This window comes from Euwallacea similis, chromosome 32 (assembly GCF_039881205.1).
Source record: "Euwallacea similis isolate ESF13 chromosome 32, ESF131.1, whole genome shotgun sequence".
Classification (NCBI taxonomy): domain Eukaryota; kingdom Metazoa; phylum Arthropoda; class Insecta; order Coleoptera; family Curculionidae; genus Euwallacea; species Euwallacea similis.
The window spans coordinates 283,640-306,225 of NC_089640.1; the positions used below are offsets into that span (position 1 = coordinate 283,640).

The 22,586-nt window shown below is 36.9% G+C and overlaps 2 protein-coding genes across 6 annotated transcripts in view; one reads left to right on the plus strand and one right to left on the minus strand.

Moving 5' to 3' along the window:
• The window catches only part of LOC136418016 (netrin receptor UNC5B-like), a 176,136-nt gene that overhangs the window by 116,746 nt on the left and 36,804 nt on the right, over nt 1-22,586 (plus strand). For 4 of the 5 annotated variants that reach the window (XM_066403908.1, XM_066403907.1, XM_066403909.1 and 1 more), the window contains 3 exons: nt 3,894-4,175; nt 20,677-20,853; nt 22,083-22,127. In XM_066403908.1, the coding sequence (XP_066260005.1) occupies nt 3,894-4,175; nt 20,677-20,853; nt 22,083-22,127 (504 nt within the window). The remainder of the gene's footprint in view (nt 1-3,893; nt 4,176-20,676; nt 20,854-22,082; nt 22,128-22,586) is intronic. The other variant, XM_066403910.1, reaches the window with a different exon arrangement.
• On the minus strand, nt 11,047-16,856 carry LOC136418112 (EH domain-containing protein 3-like). Its single transcript, XM_066404070.1, has 9 exons — nt 16,695-16,856; nt 16,436-16,553; nt 16,177-16,347; nt 15,709-15,890; nt 14,387-14,514; nt 13,684-14,116; nt 11,409-11,594; nt 11,163-11,361; nt 11,047-11,105 (listed from the first exon to the last, which is right to left on the minus strand). The coding sequence occupies exons 1-9, from the start codon at nt 16,854-16,856 to the stop codon at nt 11,047-11,049; spliced, it is 1,638 nt and encodes a 545-aa protein (XP_066260167.1).

The following is a 22,586-nucleotide window of genomic DNA, read 5'->3' on the forward strand; positions in this document are numbered from 1 at the left end:
GTGACTCGGGCCTACATTTGACCTTTTCATCTTATTTAATATGCCGGGACGAAATAAAGTAATGAGACAGCTGATTCCTAAATTTGGCCCTTAATCCATTTACCACCCACAAAAGCCCTTGAAAAAACACACAATAAGAAACCTAACAAAAAGCAGGAAGTGTCCTATAACTTGATTATAACATAATATAACACGTGGAAAGAAACTAATAAGTGAAACTGGATATTTTCTCTATAAGAATAAGACACTGGATATCCAATTACTCGAGTGAATCGGACGGATAAGTAGAGAGGCCGAGGGATTTCTTACACATGAGGGTTACCAACCCCGAAACCTTTATCCCGTCTTGCAGAGGCTTCTTATGCGGTCTTTAAGGCACTTGCAATGAAAGCCTTATATATTTTTAATAGCGGCTTACGGTGAAGCTCATTTGCTTAGTTTCAACATTCCGTTTACATAAAATTAGAAATTTCCTTCCTCTGACCGAGACGAAATTAACTTAAAAACTTGCCTTTCAGACGGGAAAGTTTCCTAAAATGAAAATTCTAGATAAGCCATTTCAACTATGTAAACCTGTTTGTGTTTGGGTTAGCAAAAAGGTTGCTCAACAAGAAAGTTGGATTTTAATTGGTTTGCACATTACTCGCTTTCAGGAAATTTATTTTGGGTTTAGTTAGTGGGGGTGGAAAGCACTCAAAGGCATCAAGCGTCTTGTGTCCAATCAGCGGAAATATTTGGGTCAATTTGCCCTGAAAGCGGAGTTTCACGTTTCTTAAACGTTGTACAAAGTTTGCTTAAGATTTCACGGTGTTAGACCTCCTAAATTGAAAGCATACATCATCTAATCCTCGTCGTTTTCCATTTTATTTGTTCTGAATTTAAAGTGCCTTTTTGCCGGGGGGAAAACATTTTAGTGAAACGCACACTGTGCAAACATGATTGTCTCCAGGTTGTTTTGGCATGTTTACTCTTGCATTTTTATTTCTTTGCCCCGCTCAACTAACTATAAAAATGCAGCACAAACATACTTTTTAACCTTCCTATAATATATCCCCTTTTAAGAGGAAATGTAATGTACTTTTATGAAGATTAATTACTCTACTGAACTTTCCTTAGTTTCTTATCTGAAAGATAAATGAGCGTAGTAAAACTATTATGTTTTAGACGATGAAATGAAAGGGGGAATTCTTCATATGAGCGTAGGTTTCATATTTTCCGGCTGCATGGTTTTCTCGTCTTAACGGAATACATGCACTGCTTTCATTGCATAATTGCCCACCTGTATCTTTTCGCTGAGAAAATTAGGTCTGAATCAAATTTATTTAAATTAGGGCTTTTAGAATGCCTAATGTACATTTCACCTCTCACCCCCAGCTAAACCCAGTTTGAAGAAAGAAACCACACATTGAGATTCGTTTTCTCGTCCTCCTTGGAAGAAATATCTGGTTCTTTCAAATTGAAAAAACGGCAGTGCCGTAACCAATTTCTTAACTTTCTTTTTTCCTCTAATAATGATGTGAGTCTAGCTACGCCCCTGGGTAGTTATGAATTGTCAAAAATGTCTTTCTATGCAGTTCATTTTCCCTTAAATATATAACTGATACGTCACTGATTTTTGTTTTCTTGTCATCAAATTGAAAGAGAAATTTGACAGTTGCAACCTGAGAAAATGTCAGTAGAGCAACCCGTTTCTTAGCCAATTTTCTAACACAGTTATATAATTTTCTTTTAGTCAACATTTCAAAATCATTCTTTTTTATGTATTTTTTTCGATAGGTCTTCTGATACACCTCTGAAATTTGACGATAAAACGAAGGATGCAGCAGATTTTCAACTGCAATTTTCAAGCGAAATCTTCCAGATAAAACTTTAATCCAAATTTTATCCCCTTGAATCTATCTCCATTCTGTCCTTGTAAATTCAAAACAAATTTGAAGCTTAGGAAATGTAAAAAATAGTGGCTTATCTCTTTTTTGGGGATAGTAAGTTCGCTAAAACTACTTAAAATTTTAACCTGCTTTTGTCCTTTTTAATTTAAGCTTGATACGCCTTTGAATTTTTACAGGTTGTTTCTTAGATTTCAGAAGTCATTGGCGAAATTTGGGTGGATTCGGTTGTAAAAAATCAGAAGCATGAAGAATCTTCTAACACAATTTGGATTTTCTTAACATTACAGATATTCAAGTTCAGTTTTCACCCCATTTTCGACATTAGATCAATGTCTGATGGATACGCTCTTGGTATTTTACCATTACTATTTTTTCTCAGATTGCAAGATAAACTTCAAGCTGTTCTGAGTCAAATTTCGATGAAGCGCTAAATTATATTTATTTTAATCTTCAAATTCTATGCTGTATTTAATCCCTTAGTCTTGTGTGCCACTTGATGTTCACAAGTAAGTTCTTAAATTTATCAACTCAGCATCCACCTGTGTGACAGCACTGGATCAAACGGTACTGGATAACCAGAGGTGTAACTCATCTTCAAGGGCATGTTATTTTTTTTTTTTATTTAATTTAATTTTATTTCTTATGTGGAATTGTATCGTGTTTTTTACCTCTGAATTTTTATGAAAAATGTCATTATTTTTCGACAAAAAAGGAAATTTGGGTTTGAACATAGAATTTGGACTCCTATAGTATACCTTTCGAACTATAAAAAAATAGTGGTACAAATATTTTTATAGTGTATTTTTGTAGCGACTTGATATTTTTCGAATTAGCATTTATGGTCACTTTTTACATTACGTTTCACGTTGAATCTGCCAGTATATCATCTAAACCAAAGAATGTACCCGCCAGGGTGGAAAAGGCAGAACTAGAAAAAACAATGTCTTTCTCCCAATTTTGGTATTTAAAGTAACACTTTTAGCCACCCTTTAAAGTTTCGAAACTGTTTACTTTTCCTAACTAGTTACGTGAAGTATTACTTTTCGCACACTGGTGACGAAGAGTTGTATCGCCAGTTGCAAAACATTTTATTTTTCGCAACCGCATGTGGCAAATAAAACAACAGAATTTTACGTGTACATATAATGATTGCATAAAATCATGTCACATGCATGTGTAACTCAAAAATTAACCAAAATATTGTGTGAAACGGATTGGAAAATCACTATTTCGTGTAGCTGGCATAATCCTCTATGAAACATCTGTTCATTTTACAAAGTAACGGGTGATCATTAAACAAAATCTAGACAGTAGGTGGTGAATGGCAACCGTAGGGCGTTGATTGAGCAATTTATTATCTATCATCAAACATTTGGCTAACAAGTGAATTGATTCCAGACACGCCTCTCTTATTTCCTCGTCTACTTAAGTTTTTTCCATGATCACCCTTTATTGCTTTTCGCAACTGGTTGCACACATAGCCATTTTTGCCCTTTCAAATATGCCAAAAATGGTATAGTGCTAACCTGAATTAAAAATATTGACAACAAAATCATAGCAGTATGTTTTTTTCAGATATATCATCATCTATAGGTTCGTCAAACTGTTACATCTTAATGAATACCTTTAAAGTTGAAGGTGTAATTTACGGAGTGCCTTGTGTACATATTCGGTTATCAACCGGCATCATCAGATTATTTATCTATTTAAACTTGAATGGTGAAAAGTAAAAAGTAGTCGGCAAGACACGCTAATTATACGTCGTTAATCGGCATGGCAAAGACCAGTCTGATGGGTGTGAAAAATATTCCTGTCGTCTTGTGTTTGGAAGATTATGAAGATATCGGGACGATTAAATTTGATAAGCTGATTACATATGATTAGTATTTGTGTCAATAAAGATGTTGCCTTAATGAGGTTGCGCCAATGTCTTATTCGCAAAAGGCCTAATTAGCCCCCTCTCTTCGTCTACTGTATAATTAATTCTGATTTTTTGTTTTGCAGACCTGAAAAAGCAGTTTGATCTCAACCCGGAGCCGGTGGTCAAAGTCGAATTGGGGCACCACACGGAACTGAAATGCATCGCCCCTCAAGGGATGCCGCCCCCCAGGGTGTACTGGCTCCGCGGGGGGCAGGTGCTGCAGTCGGACAGCTCGGTTCTGGTCACTACTGAGGGTCATCTTTTAATTTCCGAGGCTCGCACTCAAGACACAGGAAATTATACCTGTGTTGCTGAGAATATTGCAGCCAAGAGGATGGCGCCTGTGTCTCAGATCGTCGTTTATGGTAAGAAATGATGTACACTCACTTTCACATGAAATGCACCACCCAGTAATAATAATAATTAAGTCTTGTAATTTTGGCAAAATAATGCTTCATAATAGAGTATCAAATGATCAGACTTTCAGTTAAAAGATACAACATTTGATAATGAAAAAATTAATAATAAGTGACATTGCCTCGTACGGCAATGCAAGCACGTACTCTTCGCGGTATGCTTTGCAACAAATGATCCAATATCTTCCTGGGGTATTTCATTCCATGCTACCTCAAGATAATGTCGTAGGTCATCCACATTGTTTGGAAGCCTCGGTAAATTTCGAAGACGGCGACTCATCATATCCCAAAGATGTTCGATGGGCGATAGGTCCGGTGACCGTGCAAGCCACGGCAGTATTTCCAATTGTGCTTCTTCCAGGTATCGTCGAGTAATGTTCGCACTATGTGGTTTTGCATTATCCTGTTGGAAAATGTCATTTAGTAAAGTTTGCATGAAAGGTACTAATACTGGCCTCAGAACATTGTCAATGTAGCGACGTGCGTTTAGGATGCCTGGAACGAACACATGAGAAGATCTTCGGCCAACACATATCGCACCCCAGACCATACCACTAGGTGTTAAAGCTGTGTGGCGCCTTTCAGAAAATTGCAAATTTCTTCTTTCACCTCGGTATCGTCTGACTCTTCTACGACCATAATTGATCCATAAACAAAATCGCGCCTCGTCACTGAAGACGATATTGTTCCACTCATCATTCCAATCAATTCGTTCTTGATATCAGGCCAATCTGGAAGCTTGGTGTTGGGCGGTTAGTGGCAGTCGTAGATTTGGGCGGTATGAATGCAGGCCAAAAGACGAAATTCTTCTGTAAACTGTTGCCATCGACACCCGACGATTTAGAGCTCCCATCCAATCTACGGCAACAGACATTGTTGTTTGAAATCGATCACCAATGGTCATCCGTCTAAGAAGTCGATCTTCACGTGCGTTGCTGCTACGGGGAGGACGTCCAGCTGGACGATGTCGCTGAACCCTCTCTTCAGACCACGAAGACCATATTCTCGCAATCGTGGTGTGGTTCCGATTCATTCTTCGGGCAATCTCACGAAAAGAAAGTCCACCCTCCTTCATGCCGATAATTCGCCCTCTATCAAAATCCGAAACGTGGGAAAAATTTCGACGCTGTTTTACTGGGGGCATTTTGAGATGTCTTGTTCACAGTTCAACAACAAAATAAACTGATATTTCCACGTAAATATTATTTTTTTTATTTACAATTGAATAAAAAATCTAATAGGTCGATGACAAAAAAACCACCAGCATTCTTTCTTTTTTACTGAAACTCTGATCATTTGTTACTCTATTATGAAGCATTATTTTGCCAAAATTACAAGACTTAATTATTATTATTACTGGGTGGTGCATTTCATGTGAAAGTGAGTGTAGTATAAACTGCGTGGTACTAAGTAAATTTTAGTATCCACATTTGAGATGTCAAAACTGTAAGATTCTTCTAAGGGGCACAACGATATCATGTAATTTTGATCAAATTTCTCTCAAAAATTTTAGAAAAGATAAGAGTGTATTTGGGCAAAAACTAACGCAGAATTAAAAATGATCTATGCCTGATTGACTTATCGCAACCACGACACCGATGTGCAAAGTCTGTTGAGAATATACCAACAGAACTAACAAAGTTAAGGCAGCTTCGTTCATTGATATTCGTATCTTCTAATTCTTTGTCGTGCTTGTACGACAAAATCTTTTTTACCTAATTGTTTGTGAACTGTCTCAGAAATTGTCCCTGCGATTCCATAAAAAAATCCCTATACAATATCCTTTGCATATATGTACTTCCCCTGGTAATTACTTCCGTTGACGCCATATTGTCAGGAAAATGTCATCGGCAAGTATTACACAGTGGAATCAAATGTCAATTTCGCTGGACCACATGAGATGTTTAGCAACGTATTGCACATATTTTTGAATAAATTATCATTTTCTTCATGTTACGTGGGTTAGTATAGCCAGGTACTAATAAATATAGGTTCATTGGCCTGATGAGAGATTTAATGTTTATTTAAATTCGCTTTTCAGACTGCGAGGTTTCTAGATTTTGCACTACTGTATCGCACATAATTAATGGCGAATTCGGACACCCAAAAAGTGCATACCAGGTGCGATAGAATGGCCGACTTTTCTCCATTATCCTTGTTTTATTATGCGCCTCTAAACATGTCAGATTGAGGTATGTAAGTTCCTTGGTAGAGGTGCGCACTTTTTGAATGCTCAAATTCATCACAAATTTCAGTTTTGAGGAAAGTGTTCCATGCAATTACCACTTAAAAGTCATATTCTATTTAATATTTCTTGTTTGAAGCGTTTTGTTGCTCCTCAAAAACTCCTGGAAGTCCTTACTTTTACATTTAAAGCTCATGCCGCCACACTTACAACTTTTATAAAGGAAAAATACTTCAATAATTTACTTTCATTTACAAATTAATCGCGTAGTTTGACATTTTTTGAAACTTATTCTCTCTTAAAAATTAGTCGGGGTACAGTGTTGTCAGACATAACTACCAAAAAGGAGGACACTTAAATTTAAATAATTATTCAATTAAAAAAGGAACGTAAAATTTGGGTTTCTTTGACCTCAATTTCGCTTTAAAAATCTTAACTTGGCAAGTGAGCCAATGAATCGACAATGGTTGTGAATTTCATCTGTAAATGGAACAACTTTTAAATTTCAATATTGCCTGACTTCTAACTTCAAAAGTTTTTGAATAAATAATTAGGTGAAATGGTAAAAAGCCGTAACTGAAGTTTCAAAACGCAGCATTGCCAGATGTTCAACAATTAAAAAGAAAACCATTTAAATAATTTTTAGTTAATAAATTTGCCATTTGCTCCTACCGAAATTTTCTTCAAAAATTGTAATTTGGCAAGAGAGGAAGTAAGTGAATATTAGTTGTTAGTTTCACCAGTAAATGGGGCAACTTTTAAAGCATAGGCTTAAAGCAAATTAGCAAGATTGCTTTTTTCACATTTCTATGGAGAAAAAGCTGTGCATCAAAATACTGCTATTGTATGTCAGTCGCGCTTTTACTATACTTACAAAGTTTTGAAACTGCGATCATCCTCATAAATTATTAATTCGGGAACAAGGAGTCTACTCGGTTCCTTCAAAAAGAATTAGTTTGAATGATTTTCAATTTTATATTTTTTTGCAAAAATTAGCGTTATTTAGGTTGCCTTTGGTCAACAACTTAGGGAAAAAAATGATCGTGGTTTGGTATAATTTCAACAGCAATAAAAATATCAATGGCACCTAAATTATTCATTTCCAAGACATGTTTCCAGGTCATATCGATCGTGCAGAGCAATTACGCCCCGATATCGATACACGTCCCACCAATTTGTATTAGTTTTCAAGTTCCGGACACCCCATGGCGTGCATGAAACATCGCGTGACTGGACATTACTCAGTCGCTTTCATCCCCAATTTCCTAAACACAAGTTTTAGTGGCAACCACGATTACTTTCAACCTCCCGGAACTATCAACCCTTTCTTGTAATGGGGTCGTTGTATTTGCATAATGGTTTTTTATTAAAAAGGCCGAAGTTAAACAAAGAGCTACAACACCAATGAACTCGTTCTGGAGCTGATTTCCCCATTTTCCGCTTGGTTTCGTTTATTACCATAAAACAAGGGAATTGGGACTAAAATAAACTTTGCACGTGCCCGGAGTCGGTTCATAAAAACAGCCCCCTTGCATAATTTAGTGTCTTATTAAGCTTTTTCTGCACCAGATGAAACAATCGTGCCACATGGACGGAAACACGCTGTTTCTCTTAATTCTTTGGACAAGCCAAAATAACGATAGATGTAACATAATGTGTTAGAAAAAGCCTCCAATTGGCTAAATTACACCGGAAGGGTAAAAACCCTAAAAACGTTAATTGAAACGAATCACTCCCGTACAAACATCTTTTAGAGCCCCGGAGGGTCGAGTAGGGACATCTGAATCCCGAGATCGCTCGAAGCCAAACAAAGCCAATTAAGTATACAATTACGCGAGAGTTCATTATTTTTTAATTGTTTCCTCATTGTTTTCCCAGTTTTTCAAGTGTAAGTAAAAACGCGGTGCAGATTATAAGCCTTCATTTTTCCAAAGGAACGTCATCACCTGTGGAGGTTAAATTGCCTATATATCCCTGTCTCTCCCCCACGCTATTTATAAATTAAAACGATCATGCTTTTACACTTTTATATTCCCCTTGGTAGTATTAATATGATCAGGACACCTGCTACTCTCTTTCAGACTGACAGAGGGCGGCTTTGTTCCGATTAATTGCACAGGAAGAAAAATCTCCTCATCACCAACCAACAAACCAAACTTCCTATAAATCTCCCAAGAGCCATAAATTATCGGAGCCGATAGAAAAGCTTCAGCAAAGTCCATTTAGAAGATAAAACATAAACAAACGATTATTTGTAGAGCAACACAACGAACAAGACAAGAACTAGTCACGAAACCGTCGGTGTTGATTTTGCTTTCAATGGCGTCGTGTTGTTTTAACGCCGAACCATGTATACGTACCGCAAGAATTACGGGATTTTTTAGGGAAATATTTGTCTTTTGCTTGGGTTTGTGTGTGAACTAGGAGTTGGGTTTGTCTTCGTATTGTACGTATTTTATTGGAATAAATTTAAAGCGGCAACCAACTTAGATGGAAAGAGAGCGGGGCGAATAGGGACTGAAGAAACAAAACAGGGGACTAGAAAGACCCAATCTAAAGTGCACCATAGAAAACTTGGGAAAATCAGGAGAAAAAATGTGCTTGAAGAACCCAAATAATAGGCCCGAATATGGAAAGCAGGAATAAAGAAGCATTTGTAAAAGAAATATTAACAATATCTGATCAAGAAGTAGTAAACAGTAAGCTTTTTGCCTGGTAAAGGCTAAAAGCTCATCTGCACCAAACGCATTTTTTCCTAACACGTAAATCAAGCGACGTAAACATAGTCAGTTATTTGCATTTTTGCTCCTTAGGGAGGCAACCAATTGCACACTACAAATGATACACTGATACTACAAACACTACAAAAAATATACTTAATACCTAATGCCGAATGACTAGGTTTATCACAGTTTTATGATTAACTCGGATTTTAAAAAAATGTAAGCAGTATGTGATTTAAAAGTGATTAGTTATTTCATTTTTTACTACTAGAGTTTTGACACATATCTGTAAGTAGGCGACAAAAGGAATTTTGCTGTTCCATGTCTGTTAGCTTGGGAAATTATCACTAAATGAGATTGGAAATATTGGTAAACAAGAAATGTTTTCTGACAAAATGGTAAAAGTATTTTATATATTTCAATTTAACATGGCGATGCCGCCAACAGGGTGGTAGTGAAGCTTGAGATTTTTTCTGAACAGAGGGACAAAAAAGTTGTGTTTTTAGTTACTCTATTCTAAACAAGTGTAAAAATTGCCAACATCTGTTGGGCGTTACAATTCCCACAGACCAACCTCGTGGGCACGCCGCTACAAGACAGAACGATATTTTATAGATAAATCTAGTTTTTAATAGTCGATGTTTTGCAACGAAGCTGTGCATGGATATACAGGGTGAGCTTTTACTGGACTTTCTGCCATCATTTCTGAAAATTCCGAGTGAGATGAGCTTCATCTCAAAGTCTGTGATTCTGCATAAACATCGACGTATAACTGGCTGTGTCACAAACATTGCCCTTAACTTATGAAGTTTTAATTGAATTGCTTCATTTTTGGTACGGAATATATTTGACAAGCAAATGATTCTTGGGATTTAGATCTTCCTCGCTTTTACGATCGTCCCTCCCCCTGAGCTTTCTCCCTATTTAACCGTCTTTCCTGCAGCCCATAAACTGTATTTTTATAATGTCGTCACTGTCGTCGGACATAAGAGACAAGCCTATTAAAATCATAAAGAACGAGGCTCTTAAAAAAGTTCCGAGATTACCATCTCGATGCACATGCAGACTACCGGTTTATGTCCCCGTTTAGCTGCCCATAAAGGTTTTTTCCACATAAAATACCTTCAAACGTTATTGGTTTAAACGCGCGTCATTTGCAGGGAAAGCGCTAATGGCAGACTCATAATTGCGAAGGCAACGTTCGTAATTTGTCTTGAAGTTTCTCTGGCGTGAACGTCTTGGACCAAAAATACCTTCGAAGGTGGTGTTTCCTCGACAAGCTTGGTGACTGAGCTTCCGAAACTAATTATTTTTAAAAATAGCCACTTGAAGGGTACCACCACTACAGCAGCGGCGGTACGATCTTTCATGTGACATGGGAAGACATCTGGATGCGCCACTGTTCCAGATAAACAGTTCCACGTGTCTTCAAGGTGCACACAATTAGGGAAGAGACGAGAGGTCTCGAGTGGTTTTCGGTGTTGATTAGCGTTTTCTCTAAAAGGGAGGAAATGAGGAATAATGATCTGTCAGAAAAAAGTGCTCTAAAATAAGCTTATGTCTGTCAACCGATGCGTTTCTGACAAAATTACGCTAATAAATACGAGAATAATGGGGTCGTTACGATGGATGATTTTATTAGTAATTATTCTTTTATACTGCAGCAGGATTATGAACTTAATAAACACACATTACTGAGCCGTTTATGGAACGACTTTATCGCCTTCAGGTTTGTTGTGCTACATTAAATATTAACCGAGGATAATAGGTTTGTTCCGGTTAGGGACCCATTGGGGTATTTTACTTATTGTTGAATCTCTATTGGAACAAACCTACTGAGGTAAACGCAGCCAAGGGCAGTGGCGCAAGACTAATGAAAACCGCTCTCTGTAATAGCCAAATATGTATTTACCTAGTAGACAGAATTCAAGACGTTCCTTGGGAATCCTCCATCTCTTTTGCGATAGCCCACTAAAATATCCAAACAACCATTTACCTCGTCTAATCATACTTAGTAGCAAACGGTACGAACTTCTTCTTTCTTCTTTGGGGGCACCAAATGTCTGGGCAAAAGCAGAGGAATGTCCCCTCCATTTAGTTTCACATTGATCAAATGCATCCCCAAAGCAAACTCGTCTTTATCCAGAAACCCATCCCTGTCCACATCTGCCAACTTCCAGATTTTTGCCAGAATTGAGTTGGGAAGCTTGGACTTCATAAACTCTGTCTGTTAGAGTCAAGTTTTATATTTGAGATTATAGGGTATACACTTGCCTTTACAGCTGCTCCAGAAAGTTTCCCCTCCGCTGTTTCCAGTGTATCAAAAAGGAGATCGTACGAGGCTCGTTCTTTGCTAACGATCCATTCGGGCTCGCCGTATCCGGCGTTGCAGCCCTCGCCGCATTTGTACCCAAAAGGGGTCAGTTGGTCCTCTAGGTTTTCAAAGACGCCCCCTTGTATCTGAAAACAGGGAAGGAGCAAATTGAGGAAAAGCACGAGAACGGCAATTTAAAATTGATTTAAAATGTCTAATTTAAGCTCCAAAAAGTGATCCCGATAAAGACACCACTGTGCAATATATGAAAATATTCAAATAAGCAAGTTTACATTGACATTTTATCCGATTAGTTCAGTTCAGTTTACGTTTTTCGAAAAGAAAAATATGAAGAAACATAATCGAAAATGACGCTAAAGCAATCCGAAAACTAATGTTAAAGAAGAAGGAAAACAAGGTTATACATGTCCGAGGTTCCAAGATTTTGAGATAAAAAATGTCATATTCAACGTTTGGCGTTATTAGGTCAAGTGATATTATACTGCCTAATAAAGAAAAAACACTAAAACATACAATTTTCTTCATTCAGCAACTATGTTCTTATTAGTTCTAGATATGTCCAGTTGGTTCTGATTATGGATCAACAAACGAAAACATGAACCAACATGTTTCGAACCGTTGATTTACCTTCAAAATGTTATAAGAGGCATTCAAATTGGATGTCTTTCTCTTGTAAATTACTCTATTTTGATAGGATAATTAAAAATATAAAAAATTTAAAACATGAGTTATGTAGCCATTTGTACATCATGGAGTCATCTGCACCATCGTGTGGTCATCTGCATCCCATCTCATTTTATTATCTTTTTTTATATGTTATCTTATATAAGGACGCCTGATACCATAGACAAGTGGATCCCATTAAAACTCATGGATAAGAAAGAACATAAAAGCGCCCCTAATTAGTGATTTGTATCATTCTTTTTCATGGCTTTGTGTGAGCAATTGTGTTGCAAGTCTGATCGTTTATGTGTTAGTTCTTAAGCAAAATAAAATTGTTTTTCAAGCAATTGTGCAAATAAAAATACTTAATTCATGTCAGGACCTGTCTGCTAAAAAGACTTGAAATAACTGAGAAAAGGAAGGACAGGAATTGAAAAATTATGAGACTTTTTCTCATTTAATTAGAACTTTGAAATTAGGTAAAGATTAGAAAAAGAGAAAAACGTGGCTAAATTTATATCAATGTGAGCCAAATACGTATCAACCATTATCATAACGAGAAGACACATCCCAGATTTAATTTTGCCCTGGTTCGGACGACTTCACCAAACTGAAATCGCTGAATCTAAAAAAAATTGGATGAGAATTGAAAAAATATTAATGAAATACGTTTCCAGTTTTGGAAGTTTTTTGAAAAACTGAGTGCATAGCAGAATGAGCTGCAAACTGATCCGAATGGCTTGTTAATTGAGCAAATTCTTGAGAAACGTCAGTACACCTTTAACTGATTTAGTGAAAAAGTTATATAAGAAGAAGAGGGAAAATTGCCGATAAATCATCAAAAAGTTGAAACATTCAAATGTTTCGAACAAAAAATGGGACTACAAAACGAAGAATGTTTCAAAAATATCGAATAAAGTAAACTTGAGAAACATGACAAACCATGTCGAAAATTTATCTCAAAAACTGAAACAAATAGGCACAACACTCAATCAAAGAAAAACATTATAAATCATTTTTCAAATTGTTAACAGATCACAAATTGAACCAAACAAGGATCAAAACATTGAGAATTTTAAAGGGAAATGAAACGCTCAAATTTATACATTCAGTGAAAAAAGCTAAGACGCAATGAGAACTTTTTCTGGTTATTTCAGGTCTATTCACATAAAAAAAATGCATGACGAAGCATGACTCAAGGCAAATGAAAATGTGAATCATACTTATATCAATTATGTCCCAAACTAGACTTAGATTTATCCATTGTTCCTAATGGATTCGTTACGCCCCTGTTTACACTTCAAACCCGGCGTTTTTAATTTCCGATTTGAGGGGCGTTAGAGCTGCGACAATTGAAGAGACCTCTCAAGCGAAACAGTGTGGAAATATTAACAAACCCAATTAATATTCCCTTGTTGTCGCTGCTGCGACTCGAATTATTGTGAGCACGCACTTACGTTTAGTCTATAGTTGAAACTACATTATCGTTTAAGGACCAATTTTTGGAAACATTTTCTAAAATTTGAAATCAGTTATTGTTATCGAACTTACCTCCAACAATCTAGGAGGGTTCGCATCATGCGGGATCATCGCCATAAGCTTGGCAATATCCTCGTACAACATTTGATCAACTTTCTCGAGCAATTTAGGCTTCTGCGAGTGGAACTTTGAGAAATCGTACTTGCGTAAACTCTCTTGCATCTTGGAAATCTCTGGAAAGTCGCTGGAAGGAATCTGCTGATCATTCTGTACCTTCTTGTAAACATCCTTCAGATTTTTAATCAAATACTTCTTTTTCCTATCCTTGCTGAAAATGGATATTTCGTGCTTCAGCTCTGCGATCACTAGAGCATGCACTTTGGCCAATCTTGCCCTTTTGATCAGGTCGTTGAGTTTGCGAAGGGCAGAATTCTTGGGCAGGCTTTGCAAGTCGCGGAAGAGGTCCTGGGTTTCCTCTTCAAAGAGCTTTCGGTTAACTTCACATCTATAGAGGAAGAAATTTCTGTTGTATTCTCAAGCAGAAACAAGAATGTTTCTATGCTCTTGATTAATTTGTTTTGAATAGACATTATATGAGAATGTACCTTTTGAGACATTTCTACAAAAAATAATTGAAATTTTTCTCATTTCCAGGAATAAATCCTGACATGTTTCTCATGATAACATGTATCTAAATGTGGACAATATCCGGTTAATTCTGCTGACTAAAGAATTGATGAAAAATATTTATAAGTCTGTTCAAGGTATGTGTTACCTTAAAGGTTCGTCCCAAAACGAGCCAAAGAACACTCTCACTACTTCAGGGGTTTGGAGTACTTTTCCTAAGGACCACATCAAAGCTCCATAGATGCGCATCAGCTGGTGGCGTTCTACCATATCAGCCTAAAATAAATTAATAAGTCCAGTTTAAAAAATTAAGAAAAATACCATAGTGTGCACTGAAAACACCATTGTTTCATCTTTCTATTCGGTTTTTTGTAGGTAAGCTTGCTCTTATTCCTTATTTCTGTAAAATAACCGGAACTAATCTTGCACTTTGCACCCTCTTAGTAATATAAAAAAAAACAGAAATACGAACAAATCAGATAATGAAGTGATTCCTGGGCTCTCTGTTTTCACATATCTTGTTTTATTTGATGTCTTCTTAAGGTTGTTTGTAGTTTGATCCATATTTTGCCGTGTGTGTTTTTCTCATTAAGTCAGTCTAAAGTAACATGAAGTACACAGAATAAAACTTGATCATGAAAATGCCTTTCTATTTGATAATGGTTCATTCTTTTTTGGCTTGTAATTTTGAGGTCTTTAACTTGTATCATCACTTATTCATTAAACCTAGTTTTGAAGTTTTTCTTCACAAATTTCAGGGAAGTTTTTGAAGCGATGTTTCATTTCCTACGGGATTTCTTGTGTTTCGTTAATGGAACTCGGAAAAACAGAAAAGAAAAAATCAAAAACACAATGAAGAATTATTATCTCGAAACTTTGTTCACGGTCCTCCTGGTCGCTTTAAAGAATAAGAAAGAACTTTTTAGAACGTTTCAAATCTTAATAACGCCAATATCTCGGGCATTTGAGGAGTAATTGCTTTCAAAATATCTCCAAAAAATTATCTCATAAGCTCCATAATTCTGGATAAATTATTATAATTTTTCAAGAACCCCATGAGCTTCCAGGAGGAAGGGGACCATAGGTGGATAAAAAAATTGCTAACTTTTCTTATAGCTTTGGTAAATCAACCACATACTGGTGTCATTGTAACTTTTTAGCGTGTTTTATCATATGTTCCTTCTTAACAACGAGTAAAAAACTTGCTACTCATAATTTACAAAGACTTGATACACATTTGTTTAAATCCTGAGTTTTAGTGAGGTCGAGTCCTATATAGCTACCCCGATCCTTCATTTTCCATCAAAATTATCTCTCCATGACACTTATTAACTTCGTTTGGGGAGCTAGACCCTTGGGCGAAATATGCCTTCTCAGATTCCAGAGATTTTTAACTACATTTCCGATATGGCAGGAATTTTCGAGTGGAAGAAACACCTTTAAGGGGCAACTGCCCCATGAAAATCGTACCTTGTTAAGTATAATGCGGATCTTATCGTCGTGGCCCCGAAGCGCCTCGATGGAGCGCCGGAGCTCGTCGGAAATATCCAGCTTATGGGCATCAAAGAGTAAAATAATCCGGTCGACCCTCTCGGCGAACCATTCGAGGACAGCGGCGAAGTCGTAACCCCGATCTATACGCTGCTTTTCACCTGGAAAATCCAGAATTTTCCTCAAAACTGTTTTCTGAAACTATTTTGATAAACTTGGCCATTATACCCGTCTAAAACGCCCGCATAAATTCATAAAGAACTTCCAGGAGAACTATTCCTATATACCCGGGAAACTATGCCTTTGAGTTACCCACAAACTTTAATGTTAATTATTTGTCTTCGCTCCGGGGGTTCCTCTCAAGTTAATGTAGCTTCTTCTAACCTTTTACGGAGGCTGGCTAAGTGCCAAGTTTCGCGGGCTATACGTTTGAATAGCTATAAAAACCTGCGAGAATTCCGGGGGTGTCTATTATAGTCATCCCTTTTAGTACTACAGACTTCACCAGGGAGCATTGGAATCGGTTCAGGAAGGCGTTCCCGAAGGCCGAAAGGGGTCTGAATTGTTTCTTTGGGTCTACCACTAAAGCGTTCCCTGGAATCACTCCATCTTTCTCTCCTTTAAAGTGCAGAGAAATATGTTTTATCAATCAATAAAAATGCCGAGTTGTAAAGTTCTACAAAGAATAAAAAGAGCTTATACTTACCATACATCACCGCAATAAATTTGTCGGTGGTGGGTTCCGGCCCTATCCGCATGCCAGGGAAGTCCCTTTCCAGGAGATATCTTATGAAAGTGGTTTTTCCTGTGGAGTATTGTCCGACCTGAAAAGGGCCGAGATAAATGGAGGGCTGAATTAAAGCAGCGGACGCGTCGAATCTCCCATGTGCTTCGCAGGAAACTTTGCCCCCGTATATGTATAAAACATTATTTTCGGGACAAAGGGCGAATTATAAACTGCTTACCAGGAGAATGAGCGGTTGGGCGTCGAAATCGGCGTCGTTCAGAGGAGGCGAATGAAACTCGTTGAACAAGTAATACTGCTCCAAGGGCAGCAGTTTGCCCTTGTAGATGCTCTTCAGACCTTCGATCACGTTACCGCTCGTTTCGGGAAGTACTTCAGACATTTTGGACAAGCGGCGGAACGTTTTCATCAATTATGAATTTGAAAGTTAAATTGAAAAATTTCTGAGAGGAAATATTGACGTCTGACGTTGCTAGAGGTGCCGGGAAGGGTGATCATTTAAAAAACCGCACAGCAGGTAATTGACTGAGCAATTTACCATTTATCATTAAAAATCTAGTTAATAAATGAATAGATCCCCGGTATGCCTTGATATTTCCACCAGTGTGTTAACGTTGCACATGGGTGGATTGTGTTAACGAAATTTTTTACTTCCCTGGTTCAACAATCTTATCCCCAAGTTTGACGAGGGAGGAGTAACTATAATATTTCTACCTTGGTAACTGTAAGAAATATAAGGTCGATTAATTGCTATATTGTGAATACCTCTTAACTTAAACTGGAAGCTACATACTCCAGCTTGATGTGGAAGTTAAAAGTTCGTCGATAATTGAGCCTTAAGAGTCAAATTATTAGCTTACGTATGCTATTAAAGTTGCATTTTCCGTACTTGAAACAACGAAAAATAATGTCTTTTATCGAGAAATTCGATCTTATTGACTATTTATATATAATATATTAGGTGTACAACTTTGCTTCCGCCGTTTTTTTTCCGAATTTCGCGATTTTATTGTAAAAAACTAATTATACCTTTAGGATCCAAAGTATTGTCCATCGCTGGCCACTACTTTCTCCCATCTTTCGGGCAGCATACGAATCCCGTGTTGAAAAAATTGGACATCTTTTGAAGCGATCCACGATTCTATCCAATTTCTTACTTCTTCATAAGACCGGAAGTGTTGGTCAGCTAGCCCATGTGCCATGGATCGAAACAAGTGATAATCAGAAGGAGCTAGGTCAGGAGAATATGGCGGGTGGGGTAGGACTTCCCATTTCAATGTTTCCAAGTATTTCTTGACCACTTGCGCAACATGGGGTCGAGCATTATCGTGCTGCAAAATCACTTTATCATGTCTCTCGTTGTATTGCAGCCGTTTCTTTTTCAATGCTCGGCTCAAACGCATTAATTGGGTTCGATAAAGAGCACCTGTGATTGTTTCAGTTGGTTGTAACAGCTCATAATATATTACGCCGAGTTGATCCCACCAAATACAGAGCATGATTTTGGAACCATGAATAGACGGTTTGGCCGTCGACGTGGAAGCATGGCCGGGATATCCCCAAGTCTTTTTGCGTTTGGGATTATCGTAATGAACCCATTTCTCGTCCCCAGTCACAATACGATGCAGAAATCCCTTCCGTCTTTGCCTTGCAAGCAACTGTTCACAAGCGAACAGACGCCTGTCAATATCTCTTGGTTTCAACTCGTACGGCACCCAATATCCTTGCTTCTGAATCATTCCCATGTCTTTGAGGCGTTTTGAGATTGTTTGTTGAGTCACTCCCAATGATTGTGCCAATTCTTGTTGACTTTGACACGAGTCTTCGTCAAGTAATGCTTCCAAGTTCGCATCTTGGAAAACCTTCTTTCTTCCACCGCTATGTTGGTCTTCGACGTGAAAATCACCGTTCTTGAAGCGCTGAAACCACTCACGACATGTCCTTTCACTAATAGTGGCTTCCCCATAAGTATCTGAGAGCATTCGATGAGCCTCAGCAGCAGATTTCTTCATATTGAAGCAGAAAAGTAAAACCTCCCGCAAATGACGAGAATTTGGCTCGTACACTGACATTTTCAATTGCGAATAACTTTATGATGAAGACACAAATAGACTAATATTTTTATGAGGTTATGTTAACAGGTGCCCAAGGCTCCTGCATGCCCACATGGGGTTATTTATTTCGATCATTACTTACCGCTACATACATCTATTCAAAAACGGCGGAAGCAAAGTTGTACACCTAATATAATAAAAATAATAATATATAATATATAATAAATAATAAATATATAATATAAATATATAATAATAAATAATATAAAATAATATATAATAAAGATAGCAAGGAACACTTGAAAAATATGGAAGAGACCCATCTCCCTATCTAACCACCACCTATCTAACCCACCTCTACCAGGGAATCTGGAAGTGTCCGTATTGTTCCAAAAGATAAATTCTTATTTTTAAAGATAAGCTTCTCGATATAGTATTAATTTTCTGCTAATTTCTCCCAAAAAAGAGATTGAATTTTGACGTGGCTGTATCAAGGTTCAAATCGAAAAATTTCAAAATTTCAGAAAAATGAAACTTAATTATTTTTAAACATACGGAATGTCTCCAAAATATGCGGAGCAGATTTTAGGGACTATTCCTTGATTTAGGAAAAGAAGAAAACAAAATGGCTTAAGATTAAATTCACTTATTCCGGCTGGTGATATATCACTTTGAACTTTTATTGAAATAATAGTATTCATTTTATTGTAATTAGATAGTATTAAAAGCAATGTTAGAAAAATCTCAAAGTTTCTTAAAAAAAGCGTTTGAAATCTATATGACAATAATTGTTATTTTTCTGAACAACTGTTCACTTTGGGGTATTTTACTAAGAGTACCTTTTTTATGCAGAATTGATTTTTTTTTAATTCTTGAACTCTTTTACCAATAAATCTAAATTTAAGAAAGTTTTGGATGAAAATATGTAATGATACACTTATAACAAGCGCCCTCTATAATGTAAAAAATTTTAATTATGTCCATCAAATTTATCGGATTAAGAAACAAAGCTACCCCGATTTTCATTTCAATAGCTACAGTAGTTTTACAGTAAACTAAAAAAATAATAATAAAAAAGTTGAACTTTAACACCCTGTATCTTAGAAATGACGGGTCTTAGGACAATCATTTATCAAGTAAACTATACTTATTTTTCGATAATCTATTACCTGTATCGATTTGTCACCACAGTTCTGAAACACCCTGTATATATTTATGTTCAGGTTAGTTGTGTCATAAAAGCAATTATCACCGTCAGCTTTAACACAGCTATAACTGAATTTAAAACAGTGAAATGATAGATTAAAGATATCTTAAGAACGAACGAAGTCGCATTTAGAGCGACTTTGAGATGCTCATTTTAATGCAGACGAATTCACGCCATTTCTGCAATAATTGTGTCATCGAGTATGCACTATATTTTGCGATCTTTACGTTGAAATGAGTTAAATGTTGAAAGTATTTACTAAAGTTAAAATTCCCATCAGCCACTATAGCGAATCATCATGCATCTGTAAAAAAAATACCTTTAACAGCCTGCCATACCAAATAGCTGTTAAGTTGAAGGAAATTGCAAGACAAACGCCCCAGGAAATAGCGCCTATTTAACGGGTATTTAACTTGAAAGTACCTGCTTTTACGAATTGAAATAATATCGCACAATCATTAACGTTACCTCAAAGCATTTTGCTGAACCTATTAAGTTGCAGCCAAAGGTCACCAGCTTAAGGTGTTGTCTAATCAATTTGATCCGATTTTTACCAGACACTTAGAAGACAACAATGTTTAAACCTGATTGATGGCTCGAACTTATTATTAAACGATTTTCTCTCCGCTACAGCCTTAGCCATTAATTATTTTTCAATTATAATCTGACAGCGTTTAAGTAAAATGTTAATTGGAAATTACGAAATTTTAGTGTGCTACAGCCATAACGTTTAATCTGGGCGGGTAATCTCCGTCTTTGTAATTTATGCCTGTAAAAATCAACGGTGAGAACTCTGTTTCCCTATTATGTTGTGACAGGTAATAAATTTCGAAAATCCTTCGGATAGAGACTTGTCGACTAGAACAACCTAATAGTCTAATGAAGCAGTCAAACATCTCTTATTGCAGTTCCTCTCATTAATCTTTGTTTTATTGTTGCAGTAAATGGGGGTTGGTCAGCTTGGGGTGCATGGACGGACTGCAGGTGTCCAGGAGAGGTTTTGGCCACCGGCAAAATGTCCACTAGGGTGTGCAACAGTCCTCCTCCCAGCAATGGAGGATTGCCCTGCCACGGGTCGGCCGTGAAGAGAACGAAAGACTGCGTACTTTGCCCTCAAGGTATGTGACCCTCCTCACCCCCGGTTATTTACCATAGCTAGTGCGTACTAATACCTTAGCGCTAAGGAGTTGTCTTTGGCAGTTCCGTGCAGAGAACCACTTGGTACTTTATTGTCACTTTCTACAACGTGGTCGGAGAAAGTTTTGAACTTGAACTTGAACTGACATTGTATTTTGAAAAATCGTATCTAGAACGTGTACAGGGTCATCCAAACGAAAACTTGATCCTCCTCCCTTTAATCTTCAAAAATAAGGACATTTCGGGAAATTCCCAAAATACGTCAAAATAGTTTTTGAAGCAGACGAATTTTAATGTAAAATATAACCTCTAAACTTCACCCTTATTCGCGTAACTGCCCCCCCCCCCCCCCCCCCCATTAATTTCACGAGGGGTCATGTGGCACCTCAAATTCAAGGACTTTTAAAACCACATTAGACGGTGTAATATGGTTCAAAATTTAATGATTAATTTTCGAGTAAAACTGCTATAAATTTTCTAAAAATTGCAATACAAACTCAGTTAAAGGGTTCGTAAATAATGAAAAAAGTTGTTTGTTGATAGGAAATTGGTTTGTTTTTTATTTTATAGCATGGCAGATTTGATAACTTTTGAGAAAATATTTCGAAAAATATCTCGAAAAATTATTAAAAATCTTTGCTAGTGGTTGATTTAAGCATATGCAAAAACCGCTAAAGTAAATACCATTTTTAAATAATCCGGAGGAAGGCCGAATCCGAAGAAATTTGATTCATTCTTTTTGAAAACTCAGCACGCCTCTGGGACAAAATTTCTGTCAAATTAGTATTTCACCTTTCGCACTTTGAATCCTAAAAATGCCAGTGGCGTATCCTTCATTTAAAATTAATTTGTATGTACAATATTCACCTAAAATATTTAAGTAAGAGGCCACATTGTAGAAAGTATGTGAGCTTCCAATTCCTCAAATTTAACCAACCTCGAATCTCTTCAATTAAGTTATGCTTAAATTTGGAACTAATTCACCCTGTATAAAGATTTATCTACTCCGATCCCTGAGTTAACAAATATTGATTATCCGAGCAATTTATGAGGGCCGAGCCCACCATTTTATCATAATTTGGAGAAACCCGCCTTGGGGGGTATGGCGTGACTCGAACTAGCCATCGACAAACTCCCATGCTCTATCAATCACTGATTGAACTTACCTCCTTTAATTGCTTTTAATGTCCGTTGTCCACTGCTTACGTAGAAGAGTTGGTCCTGGACACCGCCTACGACTATGATTACAATAACGGTAAGGGTGTAGGTTTGGCTTGATTCATTGTTGGCATTATTGAAGGTAAATCAAGTGCTTCAACGCATAGATTTTGCGTTCACTTGTTGGGTTTTGTGAATGCACCTTAATTTGTACTTAGGCTAGGTTTTACAGTCCACTACATTACTCTCAACACACTACACACAAGGTAAATATACCCTTATTTTGGTTTACCGTAGATGCTAAGTAGTTCGATTTTAGATGTAAAAAATCCATAGGTATTTATAATTAAATGAAATAAACAGATAATAAGTAATGGATATTAAATCACTAATCTATAATTAATTTAAAAAATTTATATTTTATAAATTAACAAAACGCTTTGGTGAAACATTTTATACTATCCTCATAATTCTTCCACTTCTCTATCTGAACTCTTTATTAAAATTCTCCTTCAGGAAAGCTATCCCTTTGTTTCTGTAATTTCATCAAGAGCCT

Coding starts and splice junctions, on each gene's coding strand:
- LOC136418112 (XM_066404070.1), bottom strand. CDS start 16,856: ATGTCTGAAGTACTTCCCGAAACGAGCGGTAACGTGATCGAAGGTCTG. Junction 15,891..16,176: donor CACCCCCGGAATTCTCGCAG/GTTTTTATAGCT, acceptor TGGATTTTCCAG/GTGAAAAGCAGCGTATAGAT. Junction 11,106..11,162: donor AAAGAAGAAAGAAGAAGTTC/GTACCGTTTGCT, acceptor TGGATATTTTAG/TGGGCTATCGCAAAAGAGAT.